This window comes from Muntiacus reevesi, chromosome 15 (assembly GCF_963930625.1).
Source record: "Muntiacus reevesi chromosome 15, mMunRee1.1, whole genome shotgun sequence".
NCBI lineage: Eukaryota > Metazoa > Chordata > Mammalia > Artiodactyla > Cervidae > Muntiacus > Muntiacus reevesi.
The window spans coordinates 51666536-51693657 of NC_089263.1; the positions used below are offsets into that span (position 1 = coordinate 51666536).

Below are 27122 nucleotides of genomic sequence, written 5' to 3' on the forward strand. Positions count from 1 at the left end.
TCTCATTCACTTTTCATTGCTCAACTGTGACCTGGCTTCCAATACCAACTACCACACTACTGAAACTGCTTTTCAAGTATATGTAGCCAAATCCAATTCTTACCATACCTGGTTTACCAAGCAGCAGTAATTAAGAAACCCTAGACAAATCACCTAATTTTTGAGACTAATTTTTCATTTATCAATGAGGGGGAAAAGACTCTATTAAATAACCTATAAATTTGGGTTCAAATTTAAGGTTTTATAATAGTAAATTTAATTATAAAATATTCCTTAAAATGTGAAGCTAAGTGAGAGAGTTGCATTCGTCTGTTGAAATAGTTTACCCCCACTTTATTGAGGTATGATTGACAGATAAAATTGTATATATTTAAAATGTACATGTGATCATTTGATACACATATACATTGTGAGGTGATTACCACAATCAAATTAATTAATGCATCTGTCCCCTCAAGTTGTTTTTGGGGAGGGAAGGAGGGGACTGTCTTGAAATATTAAACGGGAATGAAAAGAAAAGAAGGTCACTTTCACTTTCTTCATATGTGGGCTGCAGATGGCCACCTAGTTAGATATTATCTGTATTTTCCCTCCACCCTACATAAATTTCCATTTCTCTTCAAGTGTCTTTGGATGACATTTTCCATTTTAATGATTAGAAGTCATAAATCAGCCTCTTGTTGGTGTTTTTATGTTATAAATTGTTTTGTGGCCATTCTAGGTTTCAAAGTCAAATCTAACTACTTACCAATGAAGTTTCTGTAATTCTTTCTTATTCCATTCCTCATCCTGAGTAAGACCAGGCAAACATTCCAAGGAATACCTGTTTGTCTTACCAGATCCCATTTTCTCAGTATTTGGAAGCTCATTACCAACATCAGGTTTCTGAAGATTTTCTTTAGCAGAACATTTAGCTTTCTTTTGTTTCATATAAAATTCATTTTCACTTTCTTCAGTTTCAGATTCAGACATCACTAGGACTGTCTTTGTTTTCCTTGTGCTTTTTCTCTGCTGAACCACTATTTCTTCAGTGTTTATTGCTCTGGTTTTCTTAACAATCTCAGTTTTCCTTCTAAATTTTTTTCCTTTTTCAGTTTCTTCATTAGACAAATCTGGTGAGGACTGATGCTTGTCAAATGACACAGTCACTTGATTTTCAATTTTCTTCCGTTTTGATAACCTTGTATTTTTCTTAAAGTCAGAGGTGACCGTTTGTTCCTTTTTAGGACTGGGTATTTTTATTTTGTCATTGACAGTGAGGAAATCATGTTCAAAACAATCTTCTGTATTTTCACTATTACGGCCCACACTACACTCAAACGTACCTTCTAAAGTCTTTGTGGGCTTACTGACTGGACTTGTAGTTTCATTTGAGTCTGTTTTACTTTCTTTCTGAGGCTTTCCCAACGCAAATTCTGTTACTGCTTTAATGGTGTCAGATGACAGATTATAGTTCGTGCATTTTTTCTCTATAATTTTTTTAGATTTAAGTGGTGTCACTAAAATACAAGGTTTCTTCTGATTAACAGTCATATATTTTCTTTCTTCATCTGTGAAAAACTGTTCCTGTGATGTTAGAATATCAATGGATACTTTTGATTCTTTAGTTCTCTCTTTAATTTCATAAGACAAAACCAAAGATCAAAATTTCAAATTAGTAACAAAATATAGAAAAAAAAATTCCACAAATATACTGTCCCCCCCCCCCCCCACAAACTCTATTTTACACACTTTACTGTCAAATTAAGCTTCCTGAAGCACTGGTCTGTTCAGATCACTGCCCCTTCAACTGTTAACATTTATTAATTTCTATACCAATCTGTCCATATGTCTCACAGTATACTTAATGTACATAGCTCCTCTCACTGGTCTTTATCAATATAGTTCTAATTGCTCACTGTACTCAATCTGAATGACATTCTGTTAATTCACTGTTTCTCAACTTTCATTAATCTCATTCACTCTACTTGGAAAATTTCCTCCACCTACTATCTACTTCAGTTCTATCCTATAACCTGCTTCATTTCTGTTTTCCAACTCACCTATCCACAAACTTTGTCCTGATTCCCTCAACTGAATGAAAGCTTTCCTTCAAATTTCCAGAATACTTTCAAATAATATCATGTTTGGTAATGTGCCCTGTGTTATAATTATATACTTGTCTTTCAACTGAAAAAAATTCTTAATGGTAAGAACTTTGTTTTTACTTTCGACTTGAAAACCACTTGGGTTACTAAAACTTTACTAGCTATAAAATATACGGAACAGAAAACTATCCTAGTTAAGGAAAGTTAGAAAAACATGGAGACCCATCTGCATGGCCCCATTCTCATCACTAGTGAAGGCCACAGAGATACATTTTTGCTGAATCCCCCAAAGCTCCATGAAGAATCATGGGATAACAACCAAAACAGATCTTGGGAAAACAAATCTTATACTGTGTCATTGGCTAAAGAAAGCAAATTAAAATGAGAGAAAGTCTCCAGTTTGAAACTTAAGAAACCAGAAGCCACACCCACTTAATTTCTAACTTTAAATTATACAATTATAAATATGTACAAGCTTTAAATCATCATACCAACCATCATAGTTAAATACTCTAACAACCTACACATACTGTCTGCCATTTTACAAGACGAATGGCAAAATGAAAGACTTTGGGGAAATACCGAATGCTGGGGAAAAGGAGTCTCTAAGTTATAGTTCATGGAGAAGTGGCACTAATCAAAAGTATTCAAGGAAGTTACTATATGATTTCTCAATGGAATCATATATGTCTTTCTAATTCCTCATATAAACATGATTCAAATGTTCAACTGGAAATGTGAAAATTCTGAACTTTCTAATTTTGAACACAGCCTTTTTATTCTGAATATTTTTATTCATTTTATTAAATAATTTTAATAAAGATTCAAACCATTCTGGATACTTCAACCTAAGCTGTGTGAAGTTGGTAGTGTAAGTAGTATTGTTGCCTCTTTACTTCTTTAAACACTTACAAATGTTCCTCACTTCATTTCTTTTCATTTAGAAGTAGTAAGAAAAAAAAACTGCCATTAAGCAGATGGATTTAACTCAATATGAAATTTTAAACTTGCTAACATGTAGAGAAAAGGCTCTTTAAATTCTGACAGGCAGGATTTCAATGAAATTACTCTGAAAATCCACATTTACACAAAATTAAGTTATGGTATTAATTTCATAGAAGTCTGTACTTCAAGATGCACAATGGATGGTCCTTGCTCTTGAGATTATTACAGTATGGTGAAGGAGGCTGACATTACAATCATTTATAATAATACTGTCAGATATATTATATATAATAGTAGAGATAAAGCACTTTAATAGCAATACTAAACATATAGATTACAACACTAAATACGCAAAACAAAACTTTAGGTAAATCATTAAAATATATATACACAATTACATCATCTTAAATAATCGTTGACTGGCACCTTTGCATAACCTTAGTTGTTTAATATTTTAGTGGTTTTCCCATGGAAAGTATAATGATAATAATAAAAATAATAGCAGCATCAACTACCACCATTCAAAATAACATATGTGACAAGAGGACACTGAATGTCTTAATAGTTTCACAAAACAATGATTTAATGAATCACAGTGGAAAAATGATACATCCAAAACAGACTGCAGCATTACCTTCCCCTACAGTGAGCTGCTCAAGGAGAAGCATCTCATTTTATTTCTCTCTAAGTTCCTAATAGCTAACATAGATCAGGCTCATAGAAGATACTTTAAAAATGTCTGTTTAATGATTTTCCTATGGACACAGCTGGCATGTAAAATGGTTTACCAAACTTTAGTCTTTTACTTTGTAGTCTCAAATATTTTACCAGTAATATTCACAATTTAACTCAAATTCCTGAAAAACAGTACTATAAGTGAAAGGAAGGAATGGAGGTAGGGAGATGATAAGATCTAAGACTAAAAAAGAATAATAAAGTTAGATATACTTTTAGGGATTTTTAAATTTGGGAGTAAAAAAATACATACCAGGTGCTATAGCCCCAGGACTCCAAAATACTGAAGATGGTTTTAGCAATGACAATAAGCAATATGCCTAATTTATAAGAAATAGGATGACTTGATAAAATGAAGAAGAGTTGAGAAGGAACTGTAGCTACAGTTAAGGAGTGAATTTTGCAAGCATTAATTTGCAATACATTAAATCCATGTATTTAATTTATTCCTTTCTCTGTACTAGAAAGGATAAGCATAGTTTCAGTGGGGACAGGGGAGTAGGTTGTGGTAGGAGTGAAGGAATAACATACAGGTATATCTACATCCAGTATGGGGTTATGTTTTTGGCAGAAGCAGTCCTGAACTCTTGAAGTTCTGTAAAGCTGTTATAAGGTCAAGGTAGAAATGGCCTAAATTTATACAACATGGTCTAGTAACTTTTACTCATTATATTATCTAGAAAAGGCTGTAAATACTCTATTTCATCTTGGGGTTGGGTGGATGTCAGGCAGATTATAGTTCTGGTAAAGAACAGACACAGAACAGTTCTGCCAGTTACCTTCATAGCAATGGTCATTCAGAAAATACATGTCATTTCCTCCATGAAAGCAAATTGGTTTTGTCTATTAACAGGAATAATATTTAGCACAAAAATATAGGTATCTGTAATATAGGTTTGAGGCAAGCTGGCAGCCTAAAACCTTGCATTTAGAAAACTGAAACAACAATCATCTTTCACTGCTATGTTTATCAGTGTCCTTGATACTCTGATTAACTAAAAGGAATTAATTAATGAAGTAGGCTGAATGCTGACTATAGGTGATTGCAGTTTCTCCTCTTAACTAGTGAAAAAAATGGAAATTTTAGGGCAGTATAAGTCAAGGACTCAGTACTATATACACTGTAAAGAATTAAACAATGTGGAGCTCATTTAAAAATATACCCCAATATGAACAAAAGAAAAGAGCAAACATACCCAAAGAATCACAGTCAAGGTCATAAGTGGTGGTGGCTCTTTGTAGGACATCTGGTTTTGTTTTCCTTGCATCATTTTTCATTGATTTTTGAATGTCAGGAACACATCTTTCAGCTTTCTGGTTTTGTCTGGCCTTTCCTTTTTCCTTCTCACAAGCCCTAAAAACAAGTATAGTATTTTTTCCTCTAATATAGGTTCTCAAAAAACAAAACCAAAAAACTAAACCCATAAATAAATTCCCTCAGATAAAGTTTTTTTTCCCTAGCAGATTACCTTTAATCTTTACACTATTTAAGCTTTCATGGCTTCTACCCTTTTCCTCGCACAAAAAATTTATGTATGACATCTTAAGTCAAAATATTCAAATATGACTTTTTAAGTTCTTATTATCTTCACTCTTGTATTTCCTATTTAAGCTGATACAAGAAAATAACAGATTCTGCCAGCTGCTTGTTCTTGTAAATAAAGTCTACTGAAACACAGTCATACTCATTCATTTCTGTACTGTCTATGTCACTTTTCCACTACAAAGGCAGAGTCAAGTAGCTGTGACAGAAGCAGCATACCCATTAAAATACTATCGACCCTTTACAGGAGAAAACTGCCAGCCGATATTATATGTCATTTCACTGTGATGAGATTAACTTACACAACCTAAAGAGTTTTTAAGGTTAAGAACTAATCAAATTCTTGTTTCTTTTCCCAGTGCTGATACAGAGTAGGCTAAGCAGATGACACTTTGTAACTATTGAGGAAATGAATGAATGAAAAGGGACCAAGAATGTCAGACTCCTGTTTACAGCTACATGCCTCTTAAAGGGTAGGTGATTACAGATGACTCCTTAAATATGTCAAAGGTTTAATTTTTCTTTTAGATTTATTCCACATGACAGAAGTTCCAGTAAAGTGTTACTGCCTTCTGAAAATCTAATATCAAAGATAGCTCAAAATGGACATTTCCAAAAGCAGAACTTAAAAGCACTTTCCATTGGTTATATGAGTATATACATTTGTAAAGGCTCATCAAATTTTATACCTAAAATGGGTGGTTTATCAGATGTAAATTATACATCAGTAAGATTGTTTTTTAAAAAGTTAAAAGATGGACTGACTTCCCTAGTGGCACAGTGGATAAGAATCCAATGCAGGAGACATGGATTCCATCCCTGGTCTGGAAAGATTCCACGTGCCTGGGAGCAACTAAGCCTGCATGTCACAGCTACTGGGCCTGTGTGCAGCAACTACTGAAGCCCGTGCACTTGGAGCCTGAGCTCTGTAACAAGAGAAGCCACCACACTGAGAAGCCCGCGCATCGCAAGTAAAGAGTAGCCCTCCCTCTCTATAATTAGACAAAGCCCATGCATAGCAAGGAAGACCCAGCGCAACCAAAAAAGGAAACAACCCTTGTTTTAAAAGTTAAAAATTACTTTACCTTAACTGTTCTAAAAAATTGTCAATGTACTCTTTCCATTTTTCTGGAAATCCAAACATAAATTTCCTTATGAGATATTTTGGGTAACCTATTTATAAACAAACAGAAGTTATCTGAAAGCCTAGATTTTAAACTGATGTCATTCATTTATTAAATAATTTAAAAATATACACTTATTGCTTACTGTGTGCCAGGCACACAGTACCGGTGCTAAGGAATTCAGCAGTTAACAACAACAACAACAAAAAATCTGCCTTCATGAAAATTGCCTTCTAAACAGAAAGCAAACCAGTAAATAATATATCTCATTTGTTAAGAATGGTCATTTATGCTATGGAGAAAAATTATGCAGTTAAGAGGAATAGCGGTATCAGTGTGTTCATTTTAGGGGAGGAGAAAGGGGGCAGGCAGCAAATCAAAAAAGGACAGACAAGTTCTCACTGAAATAGCATCATTTGAGTAAAGCCCTGAAGTACATAAAGTGAGCAATGTGGCAATATGGGGTTAAAGCACTGGAAGCAGAGGGAACAAAGTGAAAGGCTATGAAGTAAGAGTATGCCTGGCTTGTTTGTAGAACCACAAAGAGATTGGTGTAGCTGAAGTGAAATGAAGAGAGGCAAGAACTAGGAGGCCACTTAGTACTCAGATGGGTAACAGGCAGCTGGGAGAGATTTTAAAGTCTTGGCGTCATTTTATGGACCGGATCTTTTACTTTGGGTGAGATAGGAAGTTATAGAAAATTTCTGAATGGAGGAGCCAAAGAGTATGACTTACTTTTTAACAGGACTAAAATTAGTTGTTATTTTGAGAACAGTCTGTGGAAGTACATGGAGAAGATCAGGTTTTTGACATATTAACTCTGAGATGCCTGGAGACCTCCTAGTGAAGATGTCAAATGAACAGACAGAAAATGAATGAAAAAATATGAAATCAGCACAGCACTGAGTAAAGAAAGAGCCCTAGTCTATTCCATTATTTAGAGGCAAAGAAAGAAAGAAAAGTAAGCAAAGAAACTATGAAAGAACAGGAAGTGAGGCAGCATGAAAATATGGTATTCCAGAAGCTAAGTATTTCAGGAAGGTAGGTGTGATTACCGTGTCGAGTGTACACTGGATTTAGCAGTGTGGGGGCCACTGGTGACTTTGATAAGGGCTGTTTCAGTGAAGTACTGGGGATGAAGGAGAGACTAAAGGGAATTCAAGAAAAAAGATGGAAAAGAATTCAAGAGGAAATAGATCTAAGTATAATGAATTGTCTGAGCTGTTTTGCTGTCAATGAGAGCAATAGTGGCTGAAAGAAGTGTGGTTAAAAGAGGGTTTGCCCTCACCCTATTTTTTTAAGGAGTAACTGACACACAGCACAGTGTAAATTTAAGGTGTACAGCATGATGGCTCATTAATATATATCTTGCCAAATGATTACAATAGTTAATATCTACCATCTCATATAGATACAATAAAAAGGAAAAAAAGCAATTTTAAAATTTATAAATAAGAGATGAAGATTTAACATCTGCACCTCTCCTTCCAAATCCTTTCCCCACATTTTTACAATACTTTTAACTATATCAAAAATTATTGTATCATAACAATGTGAATATTGTTCACTGCAGAACCCTTCATCCCTGTGACTCATTTATAACTAGAATTCTGTATGTTTTAATCTCCCTCACCTAGTTCACTCATTCCCTGATCCCTCTCCCTTCTGGCAAACATCTGTTCTCTTTATCTGTGACTCAGTTTGTGTTTTGACTTGTTCATTTGCTGTGGTTTTTAGATTCCACATACAAGTGGAATCATACAGTGTTTATCTTTCTCTGATTTCACTTAGTTTAATACCTGTAGGTCCCTCCATGTTGTCACAATATTAAGATTTCATTCTTTAAGGCTGAATAATATTCTTTTGTGTATGTATACACCTCATCGTCTTTATGCACTCATCCATCAGTGGACACTTAAGTGGGTTTTGATATCTTGGCTATTATAAATAATGCTGCAGTAGACACAGGCATGCATTTATCTTTTCAATTAGTGTTTTTGTTTTCTTCAGAAAAATACCCCAAAGTGGACTGCTGGATCATATGATAATTCTACTTGACTAATTTTTTGAGGAACCTCCACAGTTTTCCATAGTGGTCATACCAATTTACTTTCTCACCAACATGGCATAAGGGTTCCCTTTTCTCCATAACCTCACCAAGGCATGTTATTTCTTGTCTTTTGGATAATAGCTATTCTGAAAGGCATGAGGTGGTATCTCATTGTGCTTTTGATTTGCATTTCCCTGATGATTAGTGATGTTGAGCATCTTTGTTTGCCATCTGTGTATCTTCTTTTGGAAAATACCTATTCAGCTCTTCTGCCCAACTTTTTAAAAAATGATTTTACTGCACCAGGTCTTAGTTGTGGCATGTAGGATCTTTCATTGCAGCATATGAACTCTTAGCTGCAGCATGTGGGATCTAGTTCCTTGACCAGGGATTGAACCCTGGCCCCCTGCATTGGAAGCATGGAGTCTTAGCCACTGGACAACCAGGGGAGTCCCCTGCTCATTTTTTAATAGGACTGTTTCTTTTTTTGATGTTGAATTAATTGTATGAGTTATTTGTGTATTTTGGGAATTAATCCCTTATCAACAATGTAGCTTGCAAATACATCCTCCTACTCAGTAGGTTGCTTTATCATTTTATTGACAGTTTCTATTCCTATACAAAAGTTTTTTAGTTTGATGTTGTCCCATTTGTTTATTTTTTGTTTTTGTTGCCTTTGCCTGAGGAGACAGATCTAGAAAAATATAGCCAAGGCATCTGTCAAAGGGTTCGCTATGTTTTCTTCTAGGAGTTTTATGGTTTCAGATCGTACATTTGAGTCTAATCCACTTTGAGTTTATTTCTGGACACAGTGTGAGGAAGTACTCTAGCTTCTTTTGCATGCAGCTATCCAGTTTTCCCAGCAGCATTTACTGAAGAGGCCATCATTTCCCCCATTATATTCTTACCTCCTCTGTTGTAAATTAATTGACCAAATACATGTAGGTTCATTTCTGGGGTCTCTATTCTGTTCAGTTGATCTATGTGGCTGTTTTGGTGCCAGTATCACACTATTTTGATTACTGTAGCTTAGTAGCATAGTTTGAATTCAGGGAATGGGATACCTTTAGCTTTATTATTTATGTATTTAGGTGTTCCGAGGTTGGGCACCTATATATTTAGAATTGTTATAGCTTTTTTTTTTTTTTGTATTGATCCCTTTACCATTATGTAATATTCTTCTTTGTGCTCTATTACAATCTTTGTTTAAAAGTCTGTTTTGTCTGATATAAGCATTGCTAACTTGGCTTCATTTCCATTTACATGGAATACCTTTTCCCATCCCTTCACTTTCTGTCTTGTGTGTATTTTTAGATTTGAAAGGAGTCTCTTTGTTTTTGTATCCATTCAGTCACTCTGTCTTTTGATTGGGGGTATTTGGTCCATTTACACTTAAAGTTACATTTAAAGTAGTTATAGCTGTTTTATTAACTGTTTTCTGGTTGTGTTTGTAGTTTTTTGTTCCTTCTTTTGATGACTATCTTTTGTTAACGTTTGGATTCCTTTCTCTTTTGTGTGTGTGTGTATGTGTATATCTAGTATAGATTTTTGGTTTGTGATTACCATGAGGTTACTATGTAACAAATATATATGATTATTTTAAGTTGATGATCTCTTAAATACGAATACATTCTAACAACCTTGATTTTTTTACACAAAAGAGTGTTTTGTTTTGGTTTTCTTTGTGACAGAGGGGAGAATTACTAGAGTGATATTTTTGAGTAAAAAAGGGTAGGAACTAAAGAATAAACAGGTTGACAAAGACAGGAACGTGAGGCTTGCCCAATAAAAGCAAGTACAAATACAAGCAGATAAGAGATGTGGCAGAAAAGTTCTCCTTTGATTGTTCCCGTTGCTCAAGTCTTCTCCTTGTTCCCCCACCCACCAAGCTGAGAGGAAGGCAGGAGAGATGTAGAAATACGAAATAGTCAGCGAGGATGATGGGAGAATGAATGGATTAGGGACCTACAGTAGGATACCAAGTGGCCACAGTTTGTTGCTGGTAGTCATAGATTTAAAGTAGACTACTGGGACTTCCCTGGTGGTCCAGTGGCAAAGACTCCAAGGTCTCAATGCACGGGGCCTGGGTTCAATCCTTGGTAAGGGAATTAAATCCCACATGCTGCAACTAAAGACCTGGTGCAGTCAAACAAATAAACATTTAAAGTAGACTACTCAGGTGTGTTTTTCTTTAGTCACATTAGCTGTGTACTAGGCATAGACAGGAGAAGGCAATGGCACCCCACTCCAGTACTCTTGCCTGGAGAATGCCATGGGCAGAGGAGCCTAGTCGGCTGCAGTCCATGGGGTCGCTAAGAGTCGGACACGACTGAGCGACTTCCCTTTCACTTTTCACTTTCATGCACTGGAGAAGGAAATGGCAACCCTCTCCAGTGTTCTTGCCTGGAGGATCCCAGGAACTGGGGAGCCTGGTGGGCTGCCGTCTTTGGGGTCGCACAGTTGGACACGACTGAAGCGACTTAGCAGCAGCAGCAGCAAGCATAGACAGAAAATAAGATTGTATCAGGACTAGGGTTATGCCAGGCAGGTTCAACAAAAGAGGAATTAGGGAGCTAAATTATATTCTTCTAGCCAGTTCCTCACAAATAAGGAACATTTCATTTGAATATTTTTTAAGTAACTGAACTTAAACTGTCAATAACAATAAATGATAATAAAGGATCAACATATATAATAGTTTTACATAATTTTGGCAGTATTTTTTAATTTTTAGTGTTGACATGTAATTTTAAAGCACCTAATTAAAAGCAAAAATATGGTTTGAAATATGGTTAATTATTTCACTTAGTAAAGTAATTCTTCCAATTAGTAATGACAGTCATTACCTGCTTCTTTCATGGAAATTTGGTCTATCATTCCTTTTAGTACATAAATGTTGCCTGATAAAGTTCTAACTTTGTTGTGCTTAATCCGTTCTATAATTACATTACTGTGCCAATATATGTTGGTGATGTCTCTAGGAGAAAAAAAAGCTTAGTTAAAGCCAAAATATTCACATTTTACCCAAGAGTCACAATGTACACATGTAATAAAATTGTAACAGGAATAAATTTGCACTCCAGCTACAATGCTATCAATCTAATTACAAAACATTTGAGGGCCAAACACTGCAACACAACTCAACCTCTTGGCTAATGTGAACCTGAGTAACAAGAAACTACTGTGGCCAAACCATGTGGCTAGTATAAAATGTATCATTAGCAAGAAAGCAAGGAGTTCTCTAAATATCTTGTGGTAATAAAGCTCACAACTCTATCTCAACTGATGCCAAACCGCCAAAGGATGGTTTCCCTGTCACTCTCCTCAGGGCCTATGCTGGGTTAGATTTCATGCAGTTATATTGTTTGAATTATTCTACTCTTGTGTCCCCCCCCCCCCCCCCCCACCATATAGCCAAATGTCTTTACCTTCCTCTTTAGAAAGTACCAAAAGAGGTTCCAATTGTGAAAAAACAAACTGCAGCATCAAACTACTGACCCATAAATCTACTCTTTATATTTCTTTACATGAAGCCAAGAATAAATATAGAGAAAACAAAATTTTAAAATATATTAGATAAATGAACATTCTGACTCATTGGATTAGTAATAAACATTCTAAATATAAGCATAATAAATGAGAAAGTTAAGGTCATTTAGTTTGGTCAAATGGAACTAAACTCATATGTTATACTTTAACACAATATTCTCACATCCTCTGTTCTTTTTCAGGTTTCCCTTGTGGTTCAGCTGGTAAAGGATGCCCCGGCAATGCGGGAGACCTGGGTTCGATCCCTGGGTTGGGAAGATCCCCTGGAGAAGAGAAAGGCTACCCACACTAGTATTCTGGCCTAGAGAATTCCATGGACTTATAGTCCATGGGGTCACAAAGAGTCGGACACGACTGAGTGACTTTCACTATTTTATTTAACAAGTATTTAAATAGTACTCAAGCACTGTTCTCGAAGTCTTATAAATATTAACTCATTTAACCCTCAAAATAATTTAAAAAGTAGGTCATGCTATATCATCATTACACAAATGAAGAAAATGAGACTTAAAGAGGGTAACTGGCCTAAGTCATACAGCCAGTAAGCAGTAGTAATGCTGCTGCTGTTGCTGCTAAGTCGCATCAGTCGTGTCCGACTCTGTGTGACCCCACAGACAGCAGCCCACCAGGCTCCCCCGTCCCTGGGAGTCTCCAGGCAAGAACAGTGGAGTGGGTTGCCATTTCCTTCTCCAATGCGTGAAAGTGAAGTCACTCAGTCGTGTCCGACTCTTAGTGACCCATGGACTGTAGCCTACCAGGCTCCTCCGTCCATGGGATTTTCCAGGCAAGAGTACTGGAGTGGGGTGCCATTGCCTTCTCTGGCAGTAGTAATGGGATTCCAACAAAGGCAATCAGGGCTGCCTCTGGATATTAAGGAAATGAGTGGGTGCAAGGCAAGCAAAAAATAAGGTGAGCAAGGCAGATTTTATATATTCATAAACTTTCAGGTAAATATCTCTAAACGTGATACAGTGTACTGTTTTATTACAACCTTTTATTACGTTGTTTTTTTTTTTAACCACTAAGAAAATTGGTTTTGAAGAATAGGAAATGGGACTAGCAGAGCCCACTTAGGCAAAGCCCACTTACCAAAGGATGCTTTCATTTTAGGGAAAACCACAAAGTGCCAGTGATTACTTAACATGTAGCTGTGTGGCACTGTTAAATAATTTTGATTTCTTTTCTGGATCAGTAAATACATATCTGGTTTTGGTTTTCCCAATTTAGATGTGAGACTCTGGACTGAAATGCATGTAGTCAATGTTAACTACAAGCAATCATTATCATTAAGCAGATAATCCCAGCCCACTTCATAGAACCTCTGAAAAAAATAAAGCACTATTCATACAAATTTGAGCTGTCACTATTTTAAAAATAATGTGAGTTATCAAATTTCTTGCAAAAGCAAGAAAGCTAGTTATAATCAAAATGGTCATACTCATTTTACTTTTCTGCCATCAGTTTTAACCTCATTAGAAAGTCTTTGTTTTACAGCAAGATTCGATTTGTCATGTATCTCCTTGTAAGTTCTTACACACAAATATCTTATTACAAATTTTACTAAAAGAATACTGAAAAGTTATACTTACATCAGTTTTCCTTCTACACATATAGCAGTGTTATTATTGATGACTTTAATCATCCATTCCTGTAGCTGGACTACCTGATAAAGCATAAAATGAAATATATATTATTTCTTATATTACTTGTACCATATGCATTACAAAATCAGTTTACATTAAATTAAAAGAAAAAACTTATACAACTAATCCAAATGAGTCCTTTGTGTTCATCTATATAAGAATCACATTCTATTTTATATAGCAATAAGGTAAAAACTCTTATGCATAATTAAACAAAAGATGGAGACAGAGACTGAACTGAAGTTGTACTGCAGTTTGTTCTATTAATAAAATCCAGAATCAATTATACCTTAAATATTCTTATGTCAAATATCTTAACCACTAAGGAAAAAGGTCACCTAAAATTCTGAGGTATCCATTAAAATACCAAAGCCACAAAAGACACAATAACTTAGAGAAAACAAGTTAAGTAGTATGCATTTCACCATCCCTTTATCCCTGTATAATTAGAGCATTTTTTTGAAAAGTTGATTTGGAGTGCATTTAATTTCCTATAAACTATAAAGGTGACTGCTAGTAATTTATATTTAGTATTCTATTCCAAAGCAAACATGTGAACAGCTCCTCTAGCCGTGGGATTCTCCAGGCAAGAATACTGGAGTGGGTTGCCATTTCCTACTCCAGTGTTACAATAGTAAAACTTCTCAAATCTTTAGATGCTATAACTCCTTTCCCTTTTAACTGCTCTGTTAATAGAACACCAAGAATCAGGGGGAAAAAAAAATTTAAGAACAAGAATACCTCAGTATTCATCCCCAAAGGGAGTTGAAGACTATGCAACTAGTGATAGAGCAAAATAAGACTTCATGCATGGGTCTTCTTACTTTTAATCCACTGCTCATTTTACTAGGCCACATTGCCTCTACACTAAATATTAACAAAAACCCAAAATGAACCTGTTAATGAGAGAGCAAAAGAGCTTATGCACTTTAAGAATGAGGGTGAAAACAGGTATTTATCTGCCTTAAAAGTTTTTCTACCTTAATTTTAATTCCATTTGTAATAGTTTGGCTTGTACTTGGAGAAGGGTTCCAAGTATTTCTTTTTGATATCTGAGGTATTGTTATATGAAATCGTGGAGTTGCAAGCACAATTTTACAAGTATCATTCATGGAACCTGTAAAATCAGTCTCTCTGTGCATTGTTTTCTCATTTCCTTCCTTAATTTCCTGTTTTGAAGTGCCTTCTGCTGTAATCTTACTATCATCGGAAACCAGTAATTGTCCACCATTCTCAACATCAGGACCACAAAGAGTCTCAACAGTGGTATTTGGGGACTTTTCACAGGTAGAATCAATGTCTTCTAAAACAAACGTGTCCTTTTTGGATTTGTTGGTTGCAACTGTATTCTCCTTTGAGTGAAGAACTTGTCTAGCCAGCTGAGCTCTAGTTAGTGCCCTGTTTACAGCTGCAACATTTTTATGTTCTTGGTTCAGAACTGGAAGCTCTGCAAAAAATACAAAACCAAATCAAATTTATAGACAGATAATATGAAATGAAAAGAGAACAACAGAAAAATTTAAAACCTTTAATTGCCTACACAGGGAAAATAATTATCTAGAACATTTAACCACACATTCAAATAACAAACTAAAAACAAAACAAAAAGCACTTTACCGTAAGTTAAATTGTGCAGAGGCACCTTCTTTTCCTGCTGATATTTAATCTTTTGCTTGACCGGCACAAAAATATTATTTGATGATTCCAGAGGAACTTCTTGGACTGAGGTTGAGTTTCCTTTTTTTTAAAGAAAGAAGTTAAAAAAAAAAAAAAAAAGTTAAAAAAAAAAAAAGAAAGAAGTTGTATTAGTCAATAAGAGAAAAAAATGCCTTTAAAAATCTTGGAATAAAGACTTAAATTGAGTAGTGATCAGACCAACAGAGTATATACTTTAATATATGACAGTTATATCAAGTTTTTGCCCTTTTTTATTATCTCATATCTTCAATGCATTCTCTATACCTGTATTATGCTGAGAAAGAATTTTTAAAAAAACTTCTCACATTACCTGCCAGCTCTAGACACAAGTATACTACTGGACTTAAAAGTCTAGAGATCTGGAATAAAATTTTGGTGCTGTCACAAATCAGATATGTTTATGTTAAAGTCATATATCAAGTGCCACCCTGTCTTGAAAATTCTGATTTTGCTTCTGGTTGTTGGAAATTTCTAAAATATGGATGAACAGTTGTAACAGGTTTAAAAATCAAAATGTTGAGATTCAGTAGCAGACTAAGTCATAACTTATACTTCTTTGACATCCCTTTAGCAGGTCTTCAAAGACACAAATTTGGTAGGCTTAATCACCAGACAAACAGGAACTAATAGCACTGCTTATATTTTATTCTGCTTTACATCCTAGATGGTTAAAGTTTTGTATCTTGAATATAGAAATGAGTTTTTTTTCACATAAAAAGGGGAAGGTAATAGATTTAAAATTTGTACCAGTGACACAAAGACAGAAATATAGATCAATGGAACAGAATAGAAAGCCCAGAGATAAATCCACAAACCTATGGACACCTTATCTTTGACAAAAGAGGCAAGAATATACAATGGAAAAAAGACAACCTCCTTTTTAACAAGTGGTGCTGGGAAAACTGGGCAACCACTTGTAAAAGAATGAAACTAGAACACTTTCCAACACCATACACAAAAATAAACTCAAAATGGATTAAAGATCTAAATGTAAGACCAGAAACTATAAAACTCCTAGACAAGAACATAGGCAAAACACTCTCCGACAGAAATCACAGCAGGATCCTCTATGACCCACCTCCCAGAATATTGGAAATAAAAGCAAAAATAAACAAATGGGACCTAATGAAACTTAAAAGCTTTTGCACAACAAAGGAAACTATAAGCAAGGTGAAAAGACAGCCCTCAGATTGGGAGAAAATAATAGCAAACGAAGCAACAGACAAAGGATTAATTTCAAAAATACGCAAGCAACTCCTGCAGCTCAATTCCAGAAAAATAAATGACCCAATCAAAAAATGGGCCAAAGAACTAAACAGACATTTCTCCAAAGAAGACATACAGATGGCTAACAAACACATGAAAAGATGCTCAACATCACTATCAGAGAAATGCAAATCAAAACTTCAATGAGGTACCATTACACACCAGTCAGGATGGCTGCTATCCAGAAGTCTACAAGCAATAAATGCTGGAGAGGGTGTGGAGAAAAGGGAACCCTCTTACACTGTTGGTGGGAATGCAAACTAGTACAGCCGTTATGGAGAACAGCGTGGAGATTTCTTTAAAAACTCGAAATAGAACTGCCATATGACCCAGCAATCCCACTTCTGGGCATACACACCGAGGAAACCAGAAACCAGATCTGAAAGAGACACATGCACCTCAATGTTCATCACAGCACTGTTTATAATAGCCAGGACATGAAAGCAACCTAGATGCCCATCAGCAGACGAATGGATAAGGAAGCTGTGGTACATATACACCATGGAATATTACTCAGCCATTAAAAAGAATTCATTTGAATCAGTTCTAATGACATGGATGAAACTGGAGCCCATTATACAGAGTGAAGTAAGCCAGAAAGATAAAGACCAATACAGTATACTAACATATATATATGGAATTTAGAAAGATGGTGACGATAACCCTATATGCAAAACAGAAAAAGAGACACAGATGTACAGAACAGACTTTTGGACTCTGTGGGAGAAGGTGAGGGTGGGATGTTTCGAGAGAACAGCATCAAAACATGGCCTGGTGCACTGGGAAGACCCAGAATTGGATGGAGAGGGAGGTGGGAGGGGGGAACGGGATGGGGAACACATGTAAATCCATGGCTGATTCATGTCAATGTATGACAAAAACCACTACAGTACTGTAAAGTAATTAGCCTCCAACTAATAAAAATAAATGGAAAAAAAATAATTAAAATGTAGCAGTGCTAGTAGTAGTATTGTAAAAAAAAAAATTGTACCAGTGAAGGAAAAACTGAATTATTTTATATGTTTAATTTCAAATATTATACTTGAAAAAACTGGTAGTGATTACACTTTAATATGTATGTTGCTTTACCCTTAGAAACCTCAATATAAAGATTTTATTATAATGACATGTCATAAAAGATAGATAAGTTTCTATTTCTTTAAATCATTCTACCAGAAATGGCAGGGTAATGTAGTACAGATGAGTAAATACTTCAATCATATACAACGTGGTACAGAACACAGGCCATTTATTTCAGTTCAGGGATCCATGTAGGGACTCTCCAAAAGATCTCTGAAATTATATACAATATCTGTGTTTGTATATATGTGTAATTTCTAGGAAGTCAGCAGATTCTCAAAGCAGTCAGTTATGTCTTCCTCTCTCTAATCCCAGTTTACATATAAAACATGCTATAATGTACATTATTTCTTGCTTCTCCCTTTTCTCTTAGACTATATGAGATTATTTCTATATTCACCTACCTCCACCCTAAACTCCCTTAGAAAACTGCTTTTGTGTCAAAATACATCACTGTCTTTGAAATGCAACAATACACCCACAATCTATTATGTAAGCAGTTAAGAGCATGAGCTTTCTAATAGATATCTGTATTTAATTCTCAGCTTATCACTTACTTACTACTTGTGAGACACATAGCAGACGTTAATTGATTTAAAAGCTCCATTTCCTAGACTATTAAATGAGCATATATCCATAGTGTTTGCTGAAAGGAGCAAATGAGATAATGCACGTAAAGTATCTTTATCAATTACTGGCTTCTGAAGATACCATTCTGGTTTTTCTTCCTCATCTCAGTGGCTTTCACTACTTTCTGCTCTTTATTCTGCCTTCTAAATTTCAGGGTGCCCCAGAACTTATCCTTAAATGTTTTCTCTGGAAACATTTCAACATACACAGTTTTTTCAAGTATAATATACTGACTCCTTGATGATCCCATCTAATCTCATAGCTTTAAATACCATTTAGGTGCTAACGACTCCAGATGTATTTCTCAGGTAGGCCATTTCCCTCAATTCCAACTAATTTTTTTCAACAGCCTAATTCACATCTATACTTCAATTTTTAACAGACATATCAAAATTGACATGACAAGGAACATAATTACTGAGTCCTCAAAACTATTCCACCTCTGTCTGCCCCACCTCAGTTAAACTGCTCCATCCTTCCAGTTGCTTGAGCAAAAAAAAACCCAAACCAAACAAATCACCCAGGTCATCCTTTATACCTCTCTTATATTCCACATTCCCATCTCTCAACATATATCTTGGTGGTCCAGTGGCTAAGATTCTACGCACTCCCAACGCAAGAGGCCTGGGTTTGATCCCTGCACAGGGAGCTAGATCCCACATGCCACAACTAAAAGATCACATGTGCCACAATTAAGACCCTGTGCAGCCAAATAAATAAATAAAATATTAAAACAAATTAAACCCCCCCCCCCCGCCCCGCCAAAACCGAAATCTATCTGGAATTCAGCAACTCCTTATTATCTCCACTGCTACCACCTGACCAAGTCAATGCCATCTCTTACCTGGAATACTAAAATAACTATTTCAAATTAACAGCTAGAGTGATACTTTTAAAATATAAGTCAGACTGCGACATTCCTCTGCTCAAAACCCTCTAGTGGCTCCTTAATTTGCTTACAAGAAAAACCCAAACCCTTATATTTACCTATAAGGTAAAGGCCCTTTACCTTATAAGGCCCTTATAGGACCCTCCTAAAAGACACATTACCTGACCCTTTCCTTATTTATCCCCTCCTCCCCAGATGCCCGCTCACTCCTTGGTAATCTCCTAGCTAGTCTGCATGCTTCTATTTCAGGGCACTTGTACCAGCCGCAAGATATCTATCTGTATCTATCGCTTCCTTCAGTTTTTTTGGCTCAAATATCACCTTCTCATTGAAACACTGACCACCCCATGAAAAATTAAAACCTGCTCCAACTCTCCCCATCATGCTTACTTTGCTTTCTCTTTCCAGACCATTTCTATTATAATTCTAAAAAATACTTATTTAATGATCTGTCTGTCACCACCTGAATGTAAGCTAGCTACATGAGGACAGAGATTTTTGTTCATTTTGCTCACTGCTGTTCCCTGAGTACCTAAAAGTGTCAGACATAATAAACACTAAACACGGTATAGCATTTTAACCAACACATAATAAAACTAACCTCTTAGTGAACTGTTTTCTGGCTGGAATGATTTGTTGTTTTCCTTTTCTTCACAGAGGTAGGTATGCTTTAATATTCTTTCCTCAGCTCCATTAGGAGTGAAACTTTCATTTTGTGTTGGTTCCAAAAAACTGTTTCTTGATGCTTCTTCTTGCTTGTTGTGTAGGACTTTTCCTTTCATTCTTTGAAATATTTTTCCTGGTGATTCATAGCTTGCCTTATTTTTAAATTCATCCTTGTTGGGCTTTATAGCACTGATATCAAGAGAACTGTTAGAGGTAGTAGCCTCCGCTAGCATGGTAGACTGAAATACATTTTTATTATTAAAAACTGCCATTTCTACAAACTGACTCTTTTTATGATTATTCAGTTTTAAAGCGGACTTCTGATATTTCACCAAGTCTTTTACAGGAGTAAGTGTGCCTGAAGGAATGCTGTCAAAAAAGATCGCATGCATGGGCATATTTCTTTGAGAAGATGTATCTGAAGACAGGTGAATTCCTGGATGTTTCAAAGGTGTTGCAATCATCTTGATAAACAGAAGCAACAAATTCCCTCTAACAGAAAATTCACACAATTTTCAGGATAGATCTTCAGCAGGGGGCCAGAGGAACCTGCAGTTCAATGTGAAATCAATTTTTATCATATTTCTGTACAGAAAAAGTTAAGTTTATTTGCTTTCCATAATAACATTAAACAAAGTAAAAGGTTTAATTGGTTCATAACAACACTGGATAATCTATACCTCACAAAGCAGACTAAGATTTTATATTTTTGTTAAGGTTTCATTTATTTTTTTTTTCAGTGATAAACAGTTTGGTTTTTAAATTTATTCTCTGCAAAAAAGCAGCTTCCACCAAGTCTTCTACTTTATCACTCTAAGAGCAGAATTTTGAATATTTGTTTTTGAAATTTACTTGAACCTCAAGTCCTGGAGGTTCCAATCTAATATTTGCATCAAAAAACATTAAATGACAGCTGCATATAGCAATAAATTAAGTTATGAAAAGATTAAGTTTCACAAATATGATTTCTCCTTTTAGGAACTAAATTTTAAGGCAGCAGCTACATGACATATCCTAATGAAGGTTAAAAATCCATTCAATTTTTAAGTTAACAATCTCCAATCCTGATTTCTGTTATGCTGCAGAACTTTTTAATGTGAGATTTTAGTTTAAAAAAAAAAAGACCTCAAGTCAAAAGTAGATTATATTCATTATAATTTTCTAAACATTTAAAAAAAATAAACATTTACTGCTGCTTAGAATTTTTAGAGGAAATCATGTACTTGGGCATACATGGTCTTAGACTTGTTTTAGCTTGTTTCTTAAATATAAATTTTATTTCCCATACCTACACATTTCTAGCTGATGAACCATACAGTTGCACTCTGCTATAATTGGTAAATTAATATAATATTTTAACCTAACGGAGCCTAGAACTTATAAGTCTAGATTTACAGCATCTCTTATCACTGAATTTATAACTATTCCAATCAGTCTTTGTTCATATAAACATAAGAAATGTATTTCAGAAAATATAAATTCATTCAGACCAAAGACATCAAGTATCTTTATCTACAGCAACTTCTGCAAGAAATATACAAGTTAAAAATTCACATACAAACTACCATTTTATTTGATATTTTATAAGAGAAAAAAAGAAGGAAATATTCCTCAATAAAAACAGCTGACAAAGATACCCAGTATCTTAGGAATGGCACAAAACCCACTGAATTCAGCAAATATGTATTAGCGCATATATTCATGCATTTGGCAAGATATTAGTGACAGGAATCCTGTGCTTGGAGTTAAAATACTCACTGGCCATTCAGTTTAAGTTCTCAAAAACAAAAATGAATAAACTGGGACAACTGCATGGAAAGATGGCAAAGTATGTGAAGGTTTACACAATCTCATTTCTTTAGAACCTAATGAAATGCTCAACAATAAGTATAAACTGCTAGTAAATTAGCAGAAATAAGAACAGAGCAGTCTGTAGTACAATAGTTTCTCCCTCCCCACCTTCTCCCAGGGGGATACATTCCAAGACCACCAGTCAATGCCTGAAATTATGGATAGTCCCAGAGCCTATGTATACTATTTTTCCCTTTACATACATACCTATGGTAAAGTTTAATTTGTAAATCAGGCACAGTAAGAAATTAACAATAGTAAAACAATTATAACAATATACTGTAATAAAAGTTATGTGAATGTCACCTCACCCAAAACAAATTCAGTGACTTTTCCACTTCACTAAGCATTTATCACGCACTATAGCTGTAACTTTTGCAGTTTTGGGGGTCAACAGCTAAACCCGCATGCATTTCTTTTTCCTTCTTCACAAATAGGAGATTCTTTTTTTTTTCCTTAGGAGATTCATTTTTATCCAGACCTCAGCAATCTCAGCATAAAATTTTTTCCTCATTAAGTCAAGAGCTTTCACCTTTTCACTTAAAGGAAGCACTTTACAACTTTTCTTTGGCATACCCAAATTGCCAGCAGTACTACTCTTGTGATCTGGGACAATTACTGAGTAAAATTAGGGTTACCTGAACACAAGCACTATGATATTTAAACAGTCCGTCTGATACCTGAGGACTGCTAAGTGACTAGTGCATGGGATAAGATGGACAAAGGGTGATTAACATTCCTAGAAGGACGGTGTGAGATTTCATTATGCTATTAAGAAAATCATGCAATTTATTTATTTTTAATTGTTTTTATTGGTGTATACTTGCCTTACAAACTTGCATTAGTTTCTGCAAAGTGAATCAGTTATACCTATACATATATCCATTCTTTTTTAGATTTCCTTCCTATTTAGGTTCCTTCTAGGACTGGAGAAGACAAGGTGAACTCTAAAATGGTATGTTTGTGCCTTCATTAAATGCTTAAAACTATTTGAAAAATCTAATACTTAAAATTTACTCTGAAAACTGACATGCTGATATACTAGAGAAAAATTGCTATTTATTCAAAATAAAGACTGAGGCATGGGAAAATCAGCTATAAGTATGAAAAAGTAGCTATGAGTATCTAGAGTATCTAGAAAGCTAAACAACTGTTATTCATGTATATAATACTGAATTTAACTTTTATTCTTCTTCCTAAGAAGACATAAAAAGTTCTAGGAATTTACTGCTGTGGTAGTAACATTAATAATAATTACAATGGAATGGGTCAAAACTCCCAAGGCACACTAACCAAAACTGGGAGAGACAGTTCGGAAAAAATGAGAGGAATAGTAAGTTAACTGACAAATGATATACTTGGAAAAAAGTGCAGCACACAACAATATATTGAGTTGGCCACAGAATTTGTTTGGTTTTTCCTGTAAGGTGGTTCTAGTAGAGCTTATTTGTCTTTAACTTCATTCAAAACAGTTCTGTCAGATTGTATTGTGACAGATGTCATTCACAATGCATTAAAATAAAAAAAAAGATTAGTGAACTTTTGTGTAGCCATTTTAATATTAAAAATGGAAGAAAAAGGCCACATTTTTGGCATATTATGCTTTATTATTTCAAGAAAGGTGGAAACACAACTGAAACGCAAAAAAGAAAAGAAAAGATTTGTGCAGTGTATGGAGAAGCTACTGTGACTGATCAAACCTGTCAAAAGTGGTTTGCAAAATTTTGCGCTGGAGATTTCTTGCTGAACAATGCTCCCTGGTACAATAACCATTTGAAGTTGATAGTGATCAACTTGAGACATTAATTGAGAACAATCAACATTATGCCATGTGGGAGATAGCTGACATACTCAAAATATCCAAATCAAGCACTGAAAATCTTTTGCACCAGTTTGGTTATGTTAATCCCTTTGATGTTTGGGTTCCACATAAGTTAAGCAAAAAAGCACTTCTTGACTGTATTTCTGCATGTGATTCTCTGAACTATAACAAAAACATTCCATTTTTAAAACAAATTGTGATGTGTGATGAGAAGTGAATACTGTACAATAATGTGGAATGGAAGAGATCATGGGGCAAGTGAAATGAACCACCACCAACCATACCAAACGCGATGTGTATGTAGTGGGATTGGAAAGGAGTCCCCTATTATGAGCTCAAAGAACTGCTCCAAATTAGACCAAATGAAAGCAGCACTCAACAAAAAGCATCAGAAATTAGTCAACAGAAAACACAAATTCTTCCATCAGGGTAACACAAGCCTCCATGTTTCTTTGATGGCCAGGCAAAAACTGTTAACAGCTTCTCTGAGAAGTTCTGATTCATCTGCCATATTCACCAGACATTGCATCTTCAGATTCCCGTTTATTTCAGTCTTTACAAAATTCTCTTAATGAAAAAAATTTCAGTCTCTTGGGGGACTATAAATGGCATGTGGAAGAGTTCTTTGCTCAAAAAGATAACAAGTTTTGGGAAGATGGAATTATGAAGTTGCCTGAAAAATGGCAGAATGTAGTGGAATAAAATGGTGAATATGCTGTTCCATAAAATTCTTGGTGAAAATGAAAAAGGTCTTTCATTTACACTTAGAAACCAAAGGAACTTTTTGGCCAACCCAATGGATAACATTCAAAGAAACCAAATGAATCAATTTAAAGAAATGATCAACATAAAAAATGACCAAAGGACATGAAAGGCATTTAATAGAATACAAATGGCCCATAAATGAGTCAAAATGACACTCTATTTTACTAATAAATGAAGAGATGCAAATTAAAAGTGAGACTTCTTATGTTTATCAGTTTGGTAAAGGTTAATTTCAAACTATAGATGTGCATGCCATTGATCAATAAATTCCACTTAAAATTTTTCTTATGGAAACATCTACAAAAGAATGCAAATACATATGTGGTAATAATATTCAACATCTACTGCACCTATATCAGACACTACTTAATCTTACAGCAATTCATAAAAGTATTGTTATTATCCCCATTTTGAAGATGAGAAAACTAAGGCATAAAGTGGTTAAATAACCAGTCCAAGGTCCCACTGGCAATTAAGAGCAGGACTCCAGTCTATCTGATTTCAAAGCCTAAGTTCTTAAACAGGCCCTATACAAGGATGTTCACGGAAGTACTAAACTGATTGTAAACAATCTAGATGGCTACCAAAATTCCGCTGTTCACTAAAGCACCGGGCTAACTAGAAACAACCTAGACGTCTATCAATATGGGACAAAATTCTGCTTTTGTCATCCATATAACTGAATTCTATGTATTCAATAAAAAGATATACAAAAAATAAAAAAAAATAAAAAATAAAAAAAAAATTAAAAAAAAATAAAATAAAATAAAACACACACAAAAAATAAATAAATAAAAAGATATACATACAGACACACACACACTCTGACATAGAAAGTAGCTGGAATATACTAAGTTTAAAAAGCAGCAGAACAGGTTGTGCAATTGAATTTGTTAAAAAAAAAAAAACAGTATACGCAAAGACGGAAAAATCTGGAATTAAGATATTGTAAAAACTGTAATTGTAAATAGCACTTATCTTTGTAGAGAGGGATGAAGGGCTATTTACATCTGAAAATGTTTGCAATATGTAATTTAATCAGAAGAAAACACACACTAGATGGATAAATTGTTTCTTTAGCTCTGTGGATCCTGGGTTCCAAGGTGAAGAATCGGGCAGTGACGCACACAATATTCCTATTTGGAAATCTATTTTTTTTTTTTTTCTGGAAGTGATTGTAGAACAAAAGCCTAGGACGCTCACCACTGAAACGAAATCAGAGGGAAAGAGGTCTGCTCTCTTGATAAATACAGTAGACACGCAGCAAATACACACCGAATGAATGAGTGGTCGTGATACCGCAGCCAAAGACAGAAACGTACAAAAGTCCGCGAGACCGCAGAAAACTGAAGCGCTGGAACTCGCTGCGCCAGAGGGACCGGAGGCAGAAGCTAGGGTAGAGGGTCGGGGAGGCCGTACCTTGGATGAAGAGCCCGACCGGGCGAGACGGCAGCAGTCTGGGCTCGGCTTCGGGGCAGCGGGGGACCTGGGCGCCCTAAGATCGCGCCTCTGGCCCAAGTCTGCCCCACCCCTCAGCGGCCGAACCCCAGGTGATTCTCACCTTCTCCGTGAGGTTCCCTAACACGAACTATTAGGGAATTCAAATTTGAAGAGCCCGCGCTCCCGGCCAACCCTGGATTGGCGCGCTCAGGAATTGCGTCACCGTGCGTCTCACTGGGACTCCGGAAGCCTGGGGGCGCTTCCCGCTCCGCGTGGGCAATGGCTGTTTCCAGAAAAACTGGGTAACCCCAAGCTGCGACAGGTACTAGGCAGGCACCTCTAGTCGTCCTTGGACTTTGTTTCTTCTTCAGAAGAACGCCAGCTTCGCGTTTCGCGGCTCTTCCCGAAATGCTTTGCGGCAGGAAAGCTACGTCAGACGTCAGACGCGCTACTGCGCTTCTTACGTTTGGTCCTTCTCGGCTACCCTCTTTCTCTGTGTGAGAACGGTAATAGCTTTTGGTTATTTGTTGCTTCCAAGTGTGAGGAATTAGCTTGCTGAATATGTTTAAGAGAGCTTTTAAGTTTTCCCTGGCCGTCAGATATTTGAGGCCGAGAAGGAACGTTTTGTTCTTGAGGGGATAGTGGACTAAATGCAAAGTTATACTTGCAATAGTTATAATTTTTAACCTAATCATCTCGAACCATAAAAGCAATTCATCTTGACTACTGGGTTGCGATGCAGTTTGTTCCAGTCGCGTTCAGACTTATCCCAGTCTTAGACTTCTCCCAGTGTACTGTGCTTCCTTCGGCTCAGCGCCCCGGCATGACGCGTTGCGGGCTGGAAACTGTAGAATGCCTTGTTTCAGTCTTGGAGGAGGAGGAGCCAGAGGAGTAACTAGAGTTTCCAGCCTTAAATCTGTTCCAGCTCCCGTCCTGCGTGTTCTCTTCATGGACTGCGCCCCACCCCCCACCAAGTCAACATTTAGGACCGGAGAGTTTATTTTTTGCCTCTTTAAAGTGACGTTTGATATTCTCTCCTCTAAATCATGTATCCATAAATCTTGTGCTCATCGAATATTCAGAATCTAAAATACACTTTTTTTTAAAACACACTTTTTAAAACATCGAATGAAAATAAATAAAACATCGAATGAATGCAAGTAAGGAAAAGAAACCAGTTGGTAGTGGGAGGAGAGAATCAGGTCTGCATAGAAATTTCTGACTGTGCAGCATAATGAGAAAATGGCTGGACATGGATTTGCACCAAATTATGGGAAAAACCAGATGGCATAGTGGTAAAGAACTCGCCTGCCAATTCAGGAGATGTAAGAAACGCGGG

The 27122-nt window shown here is 35.8% G+C and overlaps 2 protein-coding genes across 5 annotated transcripts in view; one reads left to right on the forward strand and one right to left on the reverse strand.

Moving 5' to 3' along the window:
• Nucleotides 1–13578, forward strand: part of FANCM (FA complementation group M) — a 98531-nt gene extending 84953 nt beyond the window's left edge. Inside the window, exon 24 of one of the 2 annotated variants that reach the window (XM_065906268.1) lies at nucleotides 12216–13578. In XM_065906268.1, the coding sequence (XP_065762340.1) occupies nucleotides 12216–12325 (110 nt within the window). In that variant the 3' untranslated portion in view covers nucleotides 12326–13578. Of the gene's footprint in view, nucleotides 1–5669; nucleotides 5744–12215 lie in introns of those variants that run through there. The other variant, XM_065906270.1, reaches the window with a different exon arrangement.
• Nucleotides 1–26270, reverse strand: part of MIS18BP1 (MIS18 binding protein 1) — a 50331-nt gene extending 24061 nt beyond the window's left edge. The window contains exons 1-9 of one of the 3 annotated variants that reach the window (XM_065906280.1): nucleotides 25763–26270; nucleotides 19841–20454; nucleotides 15294–15413; nucleotides 14657–15123; nucleotides 13623–13696; nucleotides 11331–11461; nucleotides 6396–6483; nucleotides 4964–5121; nucleotides 749–1613 (exon numbers count right to left, since the gene is read on the reverse strand). In XM_065906280.1, the coding sequence (XP_065762352.1) occupies nucleotides 749–1613; nucleotides 4964–5121; nucleotides 6396–6483; nucleotides 11331–11461; nucleotides 13623–13696; nucleotides 14657–15123; nucleotides 15294–15413; nucleotides 19841–20369 (2432 nt within the window). In that variant the 5' untranslated portion in view covers nucleotides 20370–20454; nucleotides 25763–26270. Of the gene's footprint in view, nucleotides 1–748; nucleotides 1614–4963; nucleotides 5122–6395; nucleotides 6484–11330; nucleotides 11462–13622; nucleotides 13697–14656; nucleotides 15124–15293; nucleotides 15414–19840; nucleotides 20455–25618 lie in introns of all 3 variants that reach the window. The other 2 variants (XM_065906278.1, XM_065906279.1) reach the window with 2 other exon arrangements.
• Nucleotides 26271–27122: the final 852 nt, after the last annotated feature.